The sequence below is a fragment of the Ornithorhynchus anatinus genome, chromosome 8, assembly GCF_004115215.2.
Source record: "Ornithorhynchus anatinus isolate Pmale09 chromosome 8, mOrnAna1.pri.v4, whole genome shotgun sequence".
NCBI lineage: Eukaryota > Metazoa > Chordata > Mammalia > Monotremata > Ornithorhynchidae > Ornithorhynchus > Ornithorhynchus anatinus.
The window spans coordinates 147603-166770 of NC_041735.1; the positions used below are offsets into that span (position 1 = coordinate 147603).

Below are 19168 nucleotides of genomic sequence, written 5' to 3' on the forward strand. Positions count from 1 at the left end.
GCGCCCCTCCCCGCGCGCGCGCGCGCGCTCCCGGACAGCCCGTTAGCCGGCGGCGCGCGGCCGGGGGGCCCAGGCGGAGGCTGGAGGTAAACTCACTCACTGACCTAACTAATTAACTAACTCATCTCCCCCGATTCTTAATAATAATAATAATAATAATAATAATAATTGTACTGGAAAAGGGAATGGAACTAAAAGGCAGTGAGGATTCGAACCCAAGGTGGTGACGCAAGCCAGGAAAGTAACACTCCGAGACAGTGTTGGATAGATCAGAAAAGGGAGGAGAGTGACCGAGTGCCCGTTCGCTCTCCTGTTCGGCTGGGCCTTTATTTGCAACGTATAGGAGAAGTAGCCAATCACAAAAGAACTCGGACAGTGTGTTTTCTTCAATGACAAAAGAGACTCTTCAAGCAGGCCTTATTTATCTGTTTTGGGAAAGAAGCCATCTCCTGTCCCCCGGAAATTTGGAATTTGCAGATGTGATATACATCCCACCTGAAATGGGGGACTTCCTGAGACAAAAACAGAGTCGTTTAGATCGAAAGCTGCTTTGCTCAAAATGCTGTTTTTAACAATGATAATAATGATGACTCTGTGCAGAGCACTGTTCTAAGCGCTGGGGGAGAGACAGGGTCATCAGGTGGTCCCCCGGGAGGCTCCCAGTTGATCCCCATTTTCCAGATAATAATAATGTTGGTATTTGTTAAGCGCTTACTCTGTTCTAAGCGCTGGGGGGGATACAAGGTGATCAGGCTGTCCCTCATGGGGCACCCAGTCTTCATCCCCACTTGACAGAGGGGGTAACTGAGGCCCAGAGAAGTGAAGTAATAATAATGTTGGTATTTGTTAAGCGCTTACTCTGTGCAGAGCACGGTTCTAAGCGCTGGGGTAGACACAGGGGAATCAGGTTGTCCCACGTGGGGCTCACAGTCTTAATCCCCATTTTACAGATGAGGGAACTGAGGCACGGAGAAGTGAAGTGACTTGCCCACAGTCACACAGCCGCCAAGTGGCAGAGCTGGGATTCGAACTCATGAGCCCTGACTCCAAAGCCCGTGCTCTTTCCAGTGACTCGCCCACAGTCACACAGCTGACAAGTGGCAGAGCTGGGATTCGAACTCCTGACCTCGGACTCCAAAGCCCGTGTGCTCTTTCCACTGAGCCACGCTGCTTCTCTATGAGGTCACGGAGGCCCCCGAGAAGCGAAGTGACTTGCCCACGGTCACCCAGCTGACCAGGGGCAGAGCCGGGATTCGAACCCGTGACCTCTGGCTTCCAAGCCCGGGCTCTTGCCACTGAGCCACGCTGCCTCACCGATTAGAGCGTAAGGCCGTCAGAGGGCAGGGACCGTCTCTAGCTCGGTCACTGGTCAGCTGTTTGCCTTTGGGCAAGTCACTTCACTTCTCGGTGCCTCAGTGACCTCATCTGGGAAATGGGGATGCAGACGGTGAGCCCCACGTGGGACAACCTGATTCCCCTGGGTCTACCCCAGCGCTTAGAACAGTGCTCGGCACATAGGAAGCGCTTAACAAACGCCAACATTATTATTTATTATTATCTGTTGTCGATCTGTCCGTTCCAAGCGCTCAGTCCAGTGCTCTGCACATAGTAAGCGCTTAACAGATACCAACATTATCATTATTATTATTATTATTATTACAATACAACGATAAACCAGATGCGTTCCCTGCCCCAGTCAACACTCGTGCGCTGAGCGCTGGGGAGGAGGCCCTGCCTGCTCGTGCAATACAGCTGTCCGGACCGCTGGGGAGAACCCCCGACACTTCGGCGACATCAGTCAGTCGATCGGTGGGGTTTACCGAGCGCTCTCTGGGTGCAGAGCTCTGTACTAAACGCCTGGGAGAGTCCGGGACAACAGAGCTGGTAGACAAGTACCCTTCCCACCGCGAGCTTACCGTTTAGCAGCAGCAGCAGCAGAGAGAAGCAGCGTGGCTCATGGGCTTGGGAGTCAGAGGTCATGAGTTCGAATCCCAGCTCTGCCACTTGTCAGCTGTGTGACTGTGAGCGAGTCACTTCACTTCTCTGGGCCTCAGTTACCTCATCTGGAAAATGGGGATTAAGAGTGTGAGCCCCACGTGGGACATCCCTGATTCCCCTGTGTCTACCCCAGCGCTTAGAACAGTGCTCGGCACATAGTAAGCGCTTAACAAATACCAACATTATTATTATTTAGCAGCATTGCCGGGGGGATGATTCCTCACCTCGAGGTGCATACAGTCTCTCAGACAAATGTTCAGTCTAATAATAATAATAATAATAATAAAAAAATAACAGTAGCCAAGCGGTTTACAATACTGATTCCAGAAGGGTTCACCTTTGACGACTCCCACTCTCTAGTACATTCAGCCGATAAATCCTGACAGTTTTTTCCTCCATAATGTTTCCCTTCCTTATTTGCCCTTTTGCTTCTGAGCCCTAGTCGCCTCCCAGCTGTCCTAACACTAGCAAGGGTAATAATAATAATTCATCGTTTACTATGTACCAAGCAGTGGAGTAGATACGAGACGACGAGGTGCGTCACAGTCCCACATGGTCTCACGGTCTAGGGTGGGAGGAAGAACAGATATTGAAGCCCCAATTTATAAACGAGGAAACTGAGGCCCGGAGAAATTAGACGACCCGTCCAAGGTCCCACAGCCGATAAGAGGCAGAGTCAGGCCCGTGTTTTGTCTTGTTTTTCCACTAGGCCACACTGCTTCTCCCTGTTCAATCAGCCTCCTCACTGGTCTCTTCCCGCCTCCCACCTCTCATCTGCCCCACACACTTACCCAGATGGCCTCCCTAAAATGCAGTTCAGAACCCATCCCCCTCTCCTCAAAATTCTCAAAATCATCAAACGGAAACTCCTGACCACTCAATCCCGGCTCTCCACTAGCCATTATGAGAAGCAGCGTGGCTCAGTGGCAAGAGCCCGGGCTTGGGAGTCAGAGGTCATGGGTTCGAATGCCGCCTCTGCCACTTGTCGGCTGTGTGAAGTTAAGTCGCTTCACTTCTCTGTGCCTCAGTTACCTCGTCTGTAAAATAGGGATTAAGACTGTGAGCCCCACGTGGGACAACCTGATTACCCTGTATCTACCCCAGCACTTAGAACAGTGCTCTGCACATAGTAAGCACTTGACAAATACCAACGTTATTATTATTATCATTTCTTCCTTACCTTTCCTCTCTCTTCCCCCGCTACTCGGCTCACTCTCTGTGCCTCCGGACCCACCTTCCTTAGCTCTAGACTCTTTCACCTCTATTTCCTTGCTCATGGCGCTCCCCCAGTCAGGAACTCCTTCCCCCGGCAAATCCTTCTCAGATCCCGGCTCTGCCACTTGTCAGCTGTGTGGCTGTGGGCAAGTCACTTAACTTCTCTGGGCCTCAGTTCCCTCGTCTGCAAAATGGGGATGAAGACTGTGAGCCTCACGTGGGACAGCCTGATGACCCTGTATCTACCCCAGCGCTTGGAACAGTGCCCTGCACATAGTAAGCGCTTAACAAATAACATTATTATTATTACCGCAGCTCTCCTTCCCCTGTTCCAAGCCCTCCTAAAATCCTCCAGCAAACCTTCTCTGATAAATCCCACCCACCCCCCCCCCCCCAGGCCGTACAAACACATGGGCCGTTTCTAGCATTCATCAATGCATTTATCCCCATTTTCAGCACTTATGCGGTCGAGTCATCTCCGGCCCATAGCGACTCCTTGGACACATCTCTCCCAGAGGGCCCCACCTCCATCTGCAGTCCTTCTTGCCGTGTATCCGGAGAGTTTTCTCGGCAAAAATCCAGAAGCGGTTTACCACTGCCTTCTTCCACGCAGTAAACGCCAGTCTCCACCCTCCACAGTCTCCCATGCCGCCGCAGCCCAGCGCGGGGGAGTTTGGACTTGTAGCAAATTGCCTTCCACTCGCTAGCCACTGGCCAGGCTAAGAATGGAATCAACAGGCCTCTGCTTGACTCTCCCTCCCGTAGCCGAAACTGGAAGAAACTCATCCCCGATTAGACCGTAAGCCCGCCAAAGGGCAGGGACCGTCTCTATCTGTTGCCGACTTGTTCATTCCAAGCGCTTAGTACAGCGCTCTGCACATAGTAAGCGCTCAATAAATACTATTGAATGAATGAAGAGTACCGGAAACTCTCCAGGTGGGATCCTTAGAGGATCATTTTCAGGACTGCTATATGAACATTTATCAAACTAGAAATTTAATTATTTATTCTGCTTACTCTAGTTGAAGATGCTAGAATGAAAACCCCCCGTAGGCAGGGATTGTGTCGCTTCACTGGGTTGTACCTTCTCAAGTGCTGAATGCAGTGCTTTGCACCCAGTGGGCACACAGTAAATGTGATTACTCCTACATAGGTGTATATATATATATATATATATATATATATACATATTTATTCGCCCATTCAATTACTCCTTCAGCTATTGCAACTCAAAATATTTGGACCACTTGCTGCGGTGTCCCTGTTCTTCCTCCTATCTCCACTATCGCTAAATGATCGTTGTCCGTTTCTCCCCGTTAAATTGTAAGCATGGAACGTGCCTTTTGCCTCTGTTGTAGTCATTCAATTAATAATATTTACCGAGCACCTTCTGTGTGCAGAGCGCCGTACTAAGTGCTCGAGAGAATACAAAAGGTGTAGGACACACAATCCCCGGCCACGGTGAGAGAGTTGCAGGCAGGATAAAGGGCCTAAGCCAGGGGATAGAGGCGGAAGGGTCAGAACCAACACAGAGTGAGGAGAAGATGAGCGTGGGGGAACAGTGAGTGCAAGCTGGGGCGTAGTAGGAAAGGAGAGAGGATTGAGGGTCCTAAAGCTAACGGTCAGGAATATTTGCTCGCCGTGGAGAGGAATGATTAGCCATTAAAGATTTCTGAAGAGTGCAGAGAGCTGTAAGGGATGACATTTGGGAAGGACAATTTGAATTGTAGAGTGAAGTGTGGACTGGAGAGAGGGGAGGCTGGAGGCAAAGAGGCCGGTAAGAGACGGATCCAGCAGTCCAGCCGGGATACGACGAGTGGTAGTTCGGAGGGAGTGGAAGGGGTGGATCTGGTGGAAAGAGCAAGGGCCCGGGAGCCAGGAGACCTGGTTCTAGGCCCGGCTCTGCCACTCGCCTACTTTGTGACCGTGGGCAAGTAAATTCACTTCTCTGGGCCGCAGTTTCCTCATCTGTAAAATGGGGATTCAGTAAGTTTTCTCCCTCCCTTTTAGACTGTGAGTTCTATGTGGGACGGGGACTCTGCCCAAGAAGATTATCTTTTATCTACCCCAGCACTTGGTACGGAACTTGGGACAAAGTAAGAGTTTAACAAATCCCATAGGGAAGCAGCGTGGCTCAGTGGAAAGAGCCTGGGCTTCGGAGTCAGAGGTCATGGGTTCGACCCCCGGCTCCGCCACCTGTCAGCTGTGTGACTGTGGGCGAGTCACTTAACTTCTCTGTGCCTCAGTCGCCTCATCTGTAAAGTGGGGATTACCTGTGAGCCTCACGTGGGACGACCCGCTTACCCTGTATCTCCCCCAGCGCTTAGAACAGTGCTCGGCCCATAGTGAGCGCCTAACAAATACCAATATTATTATCATTATGGTTATTATCCTTATCACGACTAATAAAAATGATGACAATCATACCGACAGGTTAGCAACAGACCGTATGAGAGATGTGAAAGCGGGAGGAGCCAAGGTGGCAGCCCTTGGAGACAGGGAAGAGAACAGTGTTATCCACTGCTAGGGTAGTTGGGAGAGGATTTAGGAGGAAACAGGATGAGTTCAGCATATATCAATGAGAAGCTGTCTTAAGAAGCAGCATGGCAAGAGTCCGAGGATCTGGGTTCTAAATACTACTTCTACCCCTCTCTGTGACCTCGGGCAAGTCACTTGCTTCTTGCTGCCTCCGGTTTCTCATCTGTAAACTAGGGATTTGATAGATGTCCTCCCACCCACTTAGACCGGGCACCCCAGGTGGGACAGGGACTGTGACCAGTCGGACTACCTTGTATCTACCCCAGCGCTTAGTAATAATAATGACAATGATGGTATTTGTTAAGCGCTTCTATGTGCAAAGCACCGTTCTAAGCGCTGGGGGGATGCAAGGCGATCAGGTTGTCCCACGTGGGGCTCACAGTCTTCATCCCCATTTTACAGGTGAGGTAACTGAAGCCCAGAGAAGTGAAGTGACCTGCCCAAAGTCACACAGCTGGCAGAGCCGGCATTAGAACCCATGACCTCGGACTCCCAAGCCCGGGCTCTTTCCACTGAGCCACGCTGCTTAGCGCACAGTAAGTGCTGAACAAAGAGCATAATAGTTATTAATAATCAGAACTATGAGATTGCAGAGAGGAAGTCAGGTTGGGGCTAGCAAGATAGATTTTAGAGTCTTCCACTTAGATGTGGGAGCTGAAGTTATGAATGTAAAGCGAGAAAAGTAGAGGACCCAGAACAGCCTTAAGGACCCCCCACAGTTAGGGTTTGAGAGATCAAAGAGGAGCCAGTGGAAGAGGCTGAAAAAGAGTGTCAGAGTGGTTAAAGGTCATCGACAAATATTATCGACGGATTGATTAATGGAAGAGGAGAACCAGGAGAGGACTGTGTCGGCGAAACCAGAATGAGATGGAATTTGCTGGAGGGTGGGGGGGATGATCTATGGTGTCACAGGAGGCTGAGAGGTTAAGGAGGATGAGGATCGAGTAGATAGTGTCCATTCGCTTTTCTTAAAAGAATATTTTTTAAGCGCTTACAATGTCTCAACTGCTGTGTCTCAACTGCTATGTCTCAACTTCCAAGTGCTGGGCTAGATACAAGTCAATCAGGTGGGTCACGGTCCCTGTCCCAAGCGGAGCTGGCTGTCCAAGTAGGAGGGGGAACAGGTATTCAATCCCCATTTTACAGATGAGGCAGCAGAGGCCCTGAATTGCCCAGGGTCACATAGCAGGCAGTTGGCGGAGCCGAGTTTAGACCTCGGGTCCTCTGACTCCCAGGCCTGTACGCTTTCCACTAGGCCACGGTGCTTAGGGGAGGAGGGTGTCATTGGTAACCTCAGAGAGGGGGAGCTCAGAAACCAGATTTTAGCGGGCACGCACAACCCGGGTGGGGAGTTTGAGATGGGAGCAGGGAAATCGGACAATCACTGGGAGGTTCTTTCTCCCAAGGACTTACTACAGTGCCTAGCACTCAGCTGCTGCTCCATAAATATCACTGACTGAACGATCAGGTGTACGTCGCTCTCAACTTTCCCGTCTCCAACCCATTGCCCGCGGCTTTCCACCTGCAAAGTCCCTCCCCTGTCCGCCAGATCACGCCCCTTCCCACCTTCAAAGGCTCCTATGAAGCCACCCCCCTTCCGGAGGCCTTCCACCTCCGAGGTGTCACCCAGCAGCCACCCTTAGCACTTCTGTGCATGCTCCCAAGTGCTCGCGACAGAGCCCTCCACGCAGCAGGTGCTCGGTAAATACCACTTCCTTTCCAAAATCCTAGAACGAGTCGTCTACAATCGATGCCTAGAATTCCTTAACTCCCATTCTCTCCTAGACCCCCTCCGATCTGGCTTCCGTCCCCTCCACTCTACCGAGACTGCTCTCTCTAAGGTCACCCGTGACCTCCTTCTTGCCAAATCCGATGGCTCCTACTCCATTCTGATCCTCCTTGACCTCTCTGCTGCCTTTGACACTGTCGACCATCCCCTCCTCCTCCATACCTTATCTCACCTTGGCTTCACGGACTCCGTCCTCTCCCGGTTCTCCTCTCACCTCTCTGGCCGATCATTCTCGGTCTCCTTCGCTGGAGCCTCCTCCCCCTCCCATCCTTTAACTGTTGGAGTTCCTCAAGGGTCAGTTCTCGGCCCTCTTCTGTTCTCCATTTACACTCACTCCCTCGGTGAACTCATCCGCTCTCACGGCTTTGACTACCATCTCTACGTAGATGACACGCAGATCTACATCTCCGCCCCTGTCCTCTCCCCCTCCCTTCGGGCTCGCATCTCCTCCCGCCTCCGGGACGTCTCCGCCTGGATGTCGGCCCGCCACCTAAAACTCAACATGCGCGAGACCGAGCTCCTCATCTTCCCTCCCAAACCCGGTCCTCTCCCAGACTTCTCTATCACCGTGGATGGCACGACCATCCTTCCCGTCTCTCGGGCCCGCGATCTCGGTGTCATCCTTGACTCGTCCCTCTCGTTCACCCCACGCATCCTATCCGTTACCGAGACCCGCCGGTTTCACCTCTACAATATCGCCAAGATCCGCCCTTTCCTCTCCACCCAAACGGCTACCTTACTATTACGGGCTCTCGTTATATCCCGGCTAGACTACCGTGTCAGCCTTCTCTCTGACCTCCGTTCCTCCTCTCTCGCCCCGCTCCGGTCTATTCTTCACTCCGCTGCCCGGCTCATCTTCCTGCAGAAACGATCTGGGCGTGTCACTCCCCTTCTTAAACAACTCCGGTGGTTGCCTATCGACCTCCGCTCCAAACAAAAACTCCTCACTCTAGGCTTCGAGGCTCTCCGTCACCTTGCCCCTTCCTACCTCTCCTCCCTTCTCTCTTTCTACCGCCCACCCCGCACGCTCCGCTCCTCCGCCGCCCACCTCCTCGCCGTCCCTCGGTCTCGCCTATCCCGCCGTCGACCCCCGGGTCACGTCCTCCCACAATCCTGGAACGCCCTCCCTCCTCACCTCCGCCAAACTGATTCTCTTTCCCTCTTCAAAACCCTACTTAAAAATCACCTCCTCCGAGAGGCCTTCCCAGACTGAGCTCCTCTTCCCCCTCTACTCCCTCTGCCATCCCCCCTTTACGTCTCCGCAGCTAAAGCCTCATTTTCCCCTTTTCCCTCTGCTCCTCCACCTCTCCCTTCCCATCCCCACAGCACTGTACTCGTCCGCTCAACTGTATGTATTTTCGTTACCCTATTTATTTTGTTAATGAATCGTACATCGCCTCGATTCTATTTAGTCGCCATTGTTTTTACGAGATGTTCTTCCCCTTGACGCTGTTTATTGCCATTGTTCTCGTCTGTCCGTCTCCCCCCGATTAGACCGTGCGCCCGTCAAACGGCAGGGACTGTCTCTATCTGTTGCCGACTTGTTCATCCCAAGCGCTTAGTACAGTGCTCTGCACATAGTAAGCGCTCAATAAATACTATTGAATGAATGAATGAATGAATGAACACTTAGGACGATGACGACGATGACGACGAAGATGATTCCGCCGCCTGGAGCTCCACCCTGCCCCCAGCTGCCCCAGCCTCAGAACTGTTGCGTCCTTGGCTCTCGCTCTCCCCATTTTGCCCCTCGCCGGCGTGGCGGCCGAGAGCTTTCTCCGGGATGGGGCCCAGCCTGTCCTGCTCCTGCCTGACCGGAGGTGCCCATCCTCCTGCCTTCTCAGGAAGCCGCTGCTCAAATACACGGTCTTGTAAAGCTTAGTCTTTTTGTGACCGTACAGTCTTGCAGGCTTTCAGAAGATGGAGGAGCCGGTGAAGACTTTCGAAGAATTCTTACGGTCTCAAAATATGGTGAGTGCCGTAGTTCGTGTGATACCGGCAGGGTGGGTGGACTTTTCAGGTGTCGTGGGGGAGACAGAGAGAACCTTGATAGCTGAAGGCCCACATTCAGGCATGTCCCAACCCGCCCCAGTGTGACCCGTCACAGGCCAGGCCAAGCCTCAGGGAGGGGGTGGGGGAGAGGCCTTTCCCCGGTCCTACACGTGGAGAGTCAACTGAGCGAGGCTTCTAAGTGAGGCCTCCGTGGCGGCCACCTGTTCTCCGCCCCTGCAGGCCGTCAGTCAGTCGATCCACCCATCCTTCCATCCGTCAAGCAGGCGGCGATGAGGGGCCGTTTCCCGCACCGCTTTAGTAGAGCGGAAAGAGCTGCTTGAGGCTTTTCCCTGGCTCTTCCCCAGGGCTGCGGTTCCGCAGGGCAAGTTCGGGAGAGATGACTTTCACTTGGCCAAAACACTGAAGAAACCGCTTCCCGGAGGTCGAGGCTGCCCGGGGTTAGCAGACAACAGGTCAACCATTCTCCAAGTGCCAACGTGTCAGCAATCTGAAAATATACAAACTCCTCTGAAGTTTGTTTGGATACCGGATAGGCCGGTGTCTACATGAATCCTTCTTCCTCCCTCTCTCGGAGCCTGGATTCTGGAGGGAAAGCCAGCCGCAGAAAGGAGCCTCCTCCCGCCGGGACTCCGAGCTGCAGGCAGAGAGGGGCCTCCCGGTCGCCACTGCTGACCCCGGGGTCTGGGAAGGGCCGTGGGCCGCATCCGACGGCCAGCCAGGGACTCCCCGCCGGGCCCCGGAACAGCCAGGAGGGGTTCTCCCTTCGGACCTGTTTTAGTCCCCAGTTGCCCCCCGCATCACCTCTCGATTACCCAGAACGATTTGGTGTCCGGCCGGGCTCGCCCAAGCCATTTTGAACACCAGAGCGCCTAGAGTCCAGAAAGAAAAATACAGCCGCAACCAAAACAAAAACGGATGGCAAAATTATTTTGTAACGCTTTGGGCTGCTCCCACCACGGATTCCAGGTGAAGATTGCCTGTTTGAGAAGTGGACAATCAGAAGCCTGAAACAAATACATCCAAAAAGATGTTTAATTTAGAAATATTTGTTGCTTTTAATTAGGTGCCAACTACTTTTTAGAGAAGAGCCAACCAACTCTTCAGACACTATTCTCTTTTCTGTTTTTTCTTCTGAGTTGTCATGTAATATTTATGGTTAGCTCTTTCCTTGACATTTGTGCTTTCCAACTGAACACTCAGGCTGAATCTCCACTGGCAAAGCCGTTTTTGATTCTCCAACCCCAAGCCAGCTGTTCCTCTTACTGTTTCCACATTCTCCTGTCTTTTTCTGAACGCTCTCTTTTTCCTGGCTCATCATCTTATTTCTCCTGTGTGTTTGTTCCCAGATACCTCTTTTTTAACTTGTCTCTTTTCCTTCCTTTCTCATTCTCTCTCCCTTTCTTTTCTTGTTTGTTTTTTGCTGTCAAACTGTCATCCTTACCCTGTAATCTGACCTCTTCCCATCAGCCCCTTCCCATCATCAACTCTCATGAGGTATTTTTCTCCTCATATCTAATTCTTCTACCTCTTCTTCCCCTCTTTCCTTTCCTCCGTCTCCCCCTTTCATATCTCTCCACCTTCTGTTCTTTGCCTCCTCTTCCTCTCTATGAGGTCGTTTCTTTCCTCGGCTCCTTCTTCATACTCACTCTGGCCACGGGCAGCCAACTGACCCTTTGCAGTGACATGACGCTGACTGACATGATGCATGACCATCACCACCCCCATTCCTGCCCCCAGCCCCACAGCACTTAAGTGCATATCTGTTTATGTACATAGCTGTTATTTATTTGTATTAATGTCTCTCTCCCCCTCTAGATTGTAAGCTCGCTGTGGGCAGGGCACGTGTCTGTTATATTATTGCACTATCCTCTCCCACGGCCTTACTATAGCGCCCCGTAAGCGCTCGATAAATACGACCGATTGACTCCCGGGGCTCGGTCAGCCAGTCGGTCAGTCGGCCTCGTGCGCTTGCAATTTGCTCCTGCAACCTTATGTCTCTGTCCAGTCATTCATTCGTTCGATTGTATTTATTGCGTGCTTTCTGTGTGCAGAGCACTGCACTGAGCACTCGGGAGCAAATAATGGAACGATAAGGAGACGTATTCCCTGCTCACAGTGAGCTGACAGTCTAGAGAAGGAGACAGACATTACTGTAAAATACACATTACAGATATGAACGTCAGTGCTATGGGACTGGGAAGGGGGGATGAATAAAGGGAGCAAGTCGGGGTGATACAGAAGGGAATGGGAGAAGAGAAAAAGAGGCCATAGTCAGGGAATGTCTCTTGGAGGAGATGTGCCTTCAATAAGGCTCTGAAGGGCGATTGTCTGTTGGAGTTGAGGAGGGAGGGCATTCCAGGCCAGAAACGGGACGTGGGCGAGGGATCGGCAGCGAGATAGGTTCCAGGAACAGTGAGAAGGTTAGCGTCATTAGAGGAGTGAAGTATCCCTACTGACTCCATGCCCACTGCCCTCATCAGTTGTTTCAGTTAACTACCTCCTCAAATGCCCTGTCCCCTCACTTTGCCCCATCTCTTGCCACTAATGACCCGACCAAGTACTTTCTTGATAAAATTGAAACTCGGTGCGATTGCTCTAAAATCTCTCCTCCTGCTCTCTAGTCCCTCCATCCTCCCGTCCCTTCTCTGTCTCTCCCATCTTTCCCAGCCGATTCTCAAGAAGAGATGTCCCGCTTCCTCTCAAAATCTACCTCCCACCTGTACCTCTGATGCTACCCCTTCACATATTATCAAAACACTTCCCTCCTCCCTTCTTCCCTCCCCGACTACCCTGTTCAGCTGTTCACTTTCCAATGGCTTCTTCCCCACTCCTCAAAGACATGCAGATGTATCCACTATTCTAAAAAAAAAACTTCCCTGATCCCATGGCTCCCTCCAGTTATTGCCCCATCTGCTTCTTACCGTTCCTCTGCAGACTTTGAGCTAGTTGTCTGCACCCGCTGCCTCCACTTCCTCAACTCCAATTCTCTCCTCGACACCCCGCAATCTGCCTTCCTCCCCTTCACTCCGCCAAAACCGCCTCTCCAAGGTCACTAATGATCTCCTTCTTGTCAAATCCAATGGACTCTACTCCGTCCTAATCCACCTTGACCCCTCAGCTGCCTTCGTCGCTGTCGACCGCCCCCTTATCCTGGAAATATTAGCCAACCTTGCCTTCTCAGTGGAAAGAGCACGGGCTTTGGAGTCAGAGGTCATGGGTTCGAATCCCGGCTCCGCCACTTGTCAGCTGTGTGACTGAGGGCAAGTCACTTCACTTCTCTGTGCCTCAATTACCTCATCTGTAAAATGGGGATTAAGACTGTGAGCCCCACGTGGGACAACCTGATTCCCTTGTGTCTACCCCAGCGCTTAGAACAGTGCTCTGCACATAGTGAGCGCTTAACAAATACCAACATTATTATTCACTGACACTGTCCTCTCCCAGTTCTCCTCCTATCTCTCTGCCTGCTCATTCTCAGTCTCTTTCCTGGACTCCTCCTCTGCTTCCCACCCTCCAAATGTGGGAGTCCTTCAAGTCTCGGTTCTGGATCTCCTTCTATTTCCCGTGTACACTCACTCCCTTGGAGAACTCATTCGCTCCTACGGCTTCAACTGCCATCTCGGTTATATCATACTCTCCCAAGTGTTTAATGCAGTGCACTCAAGCATTCGGTAAATATGATTGATTGAATGCACTTCTTAAAACTCCTGCCACTACAGACCCAAGGCCCTTTCTCTGGCAGAGCCCAGAGAGGGAAAACCCAAGAGGCAGCCAAGAAGTCAGGAGAGACGGGGATGGACTGGGAAATGGAGCCGAGATTATGCGGTGACAGTGAAGCTGGAGAAAAGCGTCTGGGAGCCTATGCCGGGGGGGGCAGAAGTGGCTGGCCTGAAGCTTGTTTCTGAACCGATAAATAGCAGTTCAGTTGGGCAAGTCACTTAATTTCTCTGGGCCTCAATTTCCCCTTATGGAAAATGGGGAGTCGATACCTGTTCTCCCTCCTACTTAGACTGGGAGCCCCATGAAAGACAGGGATTATGACCAACCTGATCAACTTGAATTCAACACCCCAGCACTTAGAACAGTGTCTGACACATAGTTATCATTATTATTATTATCATTATCATCTTGGGAAGCAGCGTGGCTCGGTGGAAAGAGCCTGGGCTTCGGAGTCAGAGGTCATGGGTTCGACACCCAGCTCTGCCACTTGTCAGCTGTGTGACTGTGGGCAAGTCACTTCACTTCTCTGTGCCTCAGTTCCCTCATCTGTAAAATGGGGATGAAGACTGTGAGCCTCATGTGGGACAACCTGATGACCCTGTGTCTCCCCCAGCGCTTAGAACAGTGCTCTGCACATAGTAAGCGCTTAACAAATACGAATATTATTATTATTTTGTTATCATTCTTATTCAGCAAGACCCAGCTCGTGGCCACAGGTGGGCACAAGTCTAACATGGTTTAAGGATGAGCATCATGTGTCTGGTTCCCTTTTCTCATAGACCTGAGGCTTGGGACTTCAAATTCTCCTTTATTGAAGATGCCCTCCCAACCCCCCTCGGCTCCCGGCTTCAGTTGTCTCCCCTCAGCCTGTCTTTCATTAAGAACCACTCCGCTAGACCGTCCCCTTCATAGAAGTCCGGATGACAGACCCGGGTGTTCTAAAATATTCACTGTGCTTGTTCAGGCTTCAGAGGATATTAGGTAAAATTATTAGTAATAGGTAGAAAAAAATCCATTTGCTTGAATTTTGCAGGATGATTGGCCAAAGTGCCCCTTTTTAGAGTATGATCTCCTTGGTATCACCGCCTCTATGAACCGATTAAGAGATGATTATTCTCTGGAATCCATCTCCACCTCTCTCTGGGCACTCGTGTCTCTGAAGCACCAAGTCCTCGTGGACATGGAGTCGAGGCTAGCTGAATGTGTATCGTTCATAGAGGAGCACGCCCGCTCCGTTCTGGACTGCGAAAACGGGGCTTCCACCCAAGGTGCGTCTTTCTATTGGCCAACGAAAGGACGGTTTTTCCCCACGCCGTTAGCTTAAGGTAGATTGTAAGCTGGTTGTGGGCAGGGAACGTGTCTACCGACTCTGTGGTACTCTCCCAAGCACTCAGTACAGAGCTCTGCACACAGTAAACAATACATACCATTGATGAAGTGCTCTCATTTCCTTCTTTGGTCCCTTCTTGTATAGAAGCAGCGTGGCTCAGGGGAAAGAGCCCGGGCTGGGGAGTCCGAGGTCATGGGTTCGAATCCCGGCTCTGCCACTTGTCGGCTGTGTGACTGTGGGCGAGTCACTTAACTTCTCTGTGCCTCAGTTACCTCATCTGTAAAATGAGGATTAACAGTGAGTCTCACATGGGACAACCTGATGACCCTCTATCTACCCCAGCGCTTAGAACAGTGCTCTGCACATAGTAGGCACTTAAATACCAACATTATTATTATTACTCTAGAATGGTCTTGGTGATCAACTGTCCAGGTTTTCTAAACAAGTCAGCATGATCCTGGGCGTCAACAGAAAGGGTTTTGAGAAAGAAACAAAAAACCTGATTCTGCTGCAGGCTTCAGTAGTACTGAAAGCTTCAGGATTTTCACCACTGGAATTTTAGTCAGTCAGTTCAGATCACTGTATCTTATGCAAGACATAACGGGCCAGCAAAAGATACCGGGAAAGACAGTTGGGTTTAAATTGATTTTCATGGATTCACTCCAGGACTTAGCACAGTGTTTTAGTTGTTGCCCCTGGTAAATATAACAGTAATGACAAATAACAACCAAGATGGCTTGCGGGCTGGACCAGTTAAGCAACTCGTCCTAGGTCTCACTTGAGTGGAGGAGCCTGGATTGGCACCTAGATCCTCTGATACCGAGGTCCAAATTCTTCCCACTAAGCCTTGCTGCTTCCCACGCTGTCACTGCAGGCTTCTATCAATCCGTGCATCTGTCGCAGTGGTGACCCACTCAGTTGGTGACAAGGAGTGCTCCTCTGAGGCCATCAAGCAGATCTAGGCATTGGTCATAACCCAGCTTGACTACTGCCTTGCCCTCCTTACCGACCTCCCTCCCTCTAGCCTCTCCCCTTTGCAGCCCATACGCGACTCTGCTGCCCAGATCATTTTTCTTAAACATTGATCTGCGTATGTCTCCCCACTCCACAGAAACCTCAGTTGGAGTATGGAAAGGTGAGGAGGTGGGTAATGTCCTAAGTCAATATGGATCCATAAAGCTAAGGGAGGGAAGCTGGCAGGAAGGAAACTCAGGCATGATGTGCCCCGGGCCCAGAACAGGAAAATGACTGTGGTGACAGATGGACCTGAAGGGGAAAGAATCAGCCTCCAAGGCATTTCTGAGGGGGAAGAAAACAACACAACTGGGTGACCGTCCAGGCAGAGTTCAAAATACCCACCTAGGAGTCGTATGCGAATGCAACTGTAGGGGTCTTCCCCCGTGAAAATTTGGTAATGGATCAGTGTAGTGGGGAAATGAGGGGTTTAGGAGTTTCTGTTCATTTGTCATGGGTGAGATATCTGAGAGGCAGGAGAAGGGCAGGATTGGACCACGGGAGACAAGTAGATGGGAAAGAGAGATTGGGAATTCATCCGTACAGATACGCTAATCGCAACTTGAGGTTGTTTTGGCGGGGGGGGGGAAGCCAGACTTTTGGGAAAAATGAGATGTTAATATTTATTGAATGCCTACTGGATGAAATGCACTGTTGTGAGCAGTTGGGAAGTACAAAACAAAGAAATGACAAATTCCCTGCCCATAAGGATCTTACCCTCGAACGAGAAAGGCCTGAGTGTAGGCACAAATAGAGCCATCAGAATAAATAATTGAATGTACAGTTGAGTAATCATATATACACAGTCCTGAGAATGGGTATGAATGAGTCCACCAGTAATAGAGATGGTTGGTAGGTTGATACACTTGAGGATCCTGGGAATTAATCAAGGAAGACTTGGAGAAGATGGGATTTCAGGAGGGCTCTGACTATGGGGAGAGATGGAGTCTGTCGGACTCAGGGAAGGAAGGAGTTCCCGACTGAAGAGAGGACAGAGGTGGAAGAGGACAGAGGTGGAAGAGTGACATTCAGTTGGGAGGTGAGTCTCGGGAGCATGAAGAGAGCAGGTTGAGAAGCACCACCAAGCTCAAGGTGGGACAGTAGAGTCATGAAAGTCCTCACTGTTATCCAGATAGAGCGCTAGCCATCTCCTGGCTTTTCTCCTCTGAAGCGTGTATTCTAACAATCGTTTTAGGGACTTCAAATCTACTGCTCAAGTCAGTTAGTTAGGGAAGACTTCCTGGAGGAAGAAATGAGGTGGCAGGAGCTGTTTGAGTGGCAGGAGGGAGAGAATTATGCAAGTCTAGGTGGAGGAAGCATCCCGGCTGGGAAGCCATTGTTGGAAGATGTTTCAAAAGCAGGGCTAGGTTGATCTTATAGTTATAATGTAAGTTAAATGGTTGGCAGTGTTCTCCCACGACTGAATCTTAACCTTTCTTTTGCAAGAGGCCGCCTCCAAGATCGAGAAATGGAAAGAAATGATACTCAGAGGTAAAAAGAAGAAGTTTAAGGTATGACATTTAAGGGTTTCAAGCCACTTTTCAGGGTATCTTTAGGGAGAGCTGCAAGAATCAATTGGACACTTTTCCCCTGGGCCCGCTGCATTCACTCATTCGCTCATTCGGTCACATGGCCATACATGCATGCATTCTTTCATTTATTCAGAAGCATTTACTGAGTACGTAGGAGACATAGAAATTGCCTAGCCAGTAACGGCGATTACTCTTATTGATCGGGATGATGATGATTGAGCACCTTTTGTGGGCAGAACTCTTACTGTGCACTGGGCACTTGGGAGAGCATAATGAAAGAGAAAGAAATAGTTCCTGCCCTCAAGAAGCTTTCAATCAAATGGGCAAGACAGGCAGCCGTGCAGGCAGGCACAGCAGGATGGAAGGCAGCCACCCAGACCTGCTCGTGTGTATGAGTTAGGGCTTAACTAATGGACTAGGAAAGATGTGACCCGAAATGCACTAGGATAGGCCTGTCAGCGGAATGTGCTCCCTGATGCCCCGATGGCCTGAAAGGGTTAAAGCTACCCCTGCTGCCTTCTCTAAAGGCCTAATTACCCTCAGGACCAGACCTGGCTGTGGAGAGAACGGGGCCTGGACGTCTTAAAGTCATTCAAATGAGAAATCATTGATAGTCATAAGAGAAATAAAGCTATGTTACCACAAAGTTAATGTGATGAATGCCTCTTGTTTTAATGCCGAACAGGTTCTTGGCGACGTGGAATCAAGAAAAAATAATATTGAGGTATTTTAAAAGTGTATTTTCAAACAACTTATGCTACACGATCAAAAGGCTCAATAATTCAAGTATACAGATTAGCCTAACGACGTGGGAAGCCCTGCAGACTTTCAATTTGAGGGTTTCTACGTTGAGTTTTTCTGTCCTATTTTTTATCTCTCCTATGCTATTCTTTTCCACAGAGAAAATTCGGGTGCTTTAATAATCACACCCTATGGTGACCTTTAAATCAAAATCATTTCTCTCATAAATTTGCATCCTTCTGCGCAGCTCCCAGGACGGGGTGGGAGCTGGTAGTCACCCTCCCTCGGTGCTCTGTCGGCCGGGAGGGAGCCGGGGAGTCTGGGGGAGTCTTTCCACTGGGGAGGGCCCCAGGCGGTTTTTGTCCATCTGCAAGCGGGGCGATTAAAGAGTGCTTCGCCGCGCTGTATTTCAGCAGAGAGATGTTAGCTGAGTGCCAACTTTTGGCCCACCCAGTGGAGGCCTGCCTGGCTGCCGCCCACCCAGTGGAGCCCCACCTAAGGTGCTGACCACACCCGGCTCACTCTTGGTTAGGAAGTGCCCTATGACCTGGGAAGAAAAGCTGACGGGCCGAGGGCTCCCACCAGTCTAGCTGCCTGCAGAGACACTCGTCAAAGCACTCGAGCCGAAGTGTTCCGGCCGGGCTTTGAGTCCTTCGTTTGGCTGAAGTCCTCCAGAAATCCTGCTCCAGGACCATTGCTCCATTGCTTGGAAGCTCGGATACATGTGGTTCTCTGAGTCCCGCGTCTGTGACTCCGGACTGACGGATTTTAGTTTCGTGGGCAGACTTCACCGTGAAATGAGACCGCTGCTCACCTTAATAGCCAGGAAAAGTTCAGCACTGCTTCTGGGAAAAGGAAATGGTCGGGAACACATCTGCCCAAAGTAAAGATGTGAAGTGGCGATCATCCAGTTATGTAGATAAAAATAATTATAACAATAATAATTGTAGTATGTGTTAAGCAGTTATTATGTGCCAAGTGCTGTTCTAAGCCCTGGGATAGATACAAGATAATCGGGTGGGACACAGTCCCTCTCCCACCTAGGGCTCAGGGTCTTAATTCTCATTTGACAGATGAGAAAACTGAGGCCTAGAGAAGTTGAGTGACTTGCCCAAGGTCACACAGCAGACGTGGTGGAGTAGGGATTAGAACCTCTTCCCGTCTTCAAAGCCCTACTGAGAGCTCACCTCCTCCAGGAGGCCATCCCAGACTGAGCCCCCTTTCCCTCTGCTCCTCTTCCCCTCCCCATTCCCCGCTTTCCCACCCTCTGCTCTTCCC

At 50.7% G+C, this 19168-nt stretch overlaps 1 protein-coding gene across 1 annotated transcript in view; it reads left to right on the top strand.

Moving 5' to 3' along the window:
- Positions 1 to 42: 42 nt before the first annotated feature.
- The window catches only part of FAM227B (family with sequence similarity 227 member B), a 155811-nt gene continuing 136685 nt past the window's right edge, over positions 43 to 19168 (top strand). The window contains exons 1-5 of the mRNA XM_029070351.2: positions 43 to 86; positions 9442 to 9511; positions 14307 to 14541; positions 17064 to 17128; positions 17835 to 17873. Of these exons, the coding sequence (XP_028926184.1) occupies positions 9461 to 9511; positions 14307 to 14541; positions 17064 to 17128; positions 17835 to 17873 (390 nt within the window). The 5' untranslated portion in view covers positions 43 to 86; positions 9442 to 9460. The remainder of the gene's footprint in view (positions 87 to 9441; positions 9512 to 14306; positions 14542 to 17063; positions 17129 to 17834; positions 17874 to 19168) is intronic.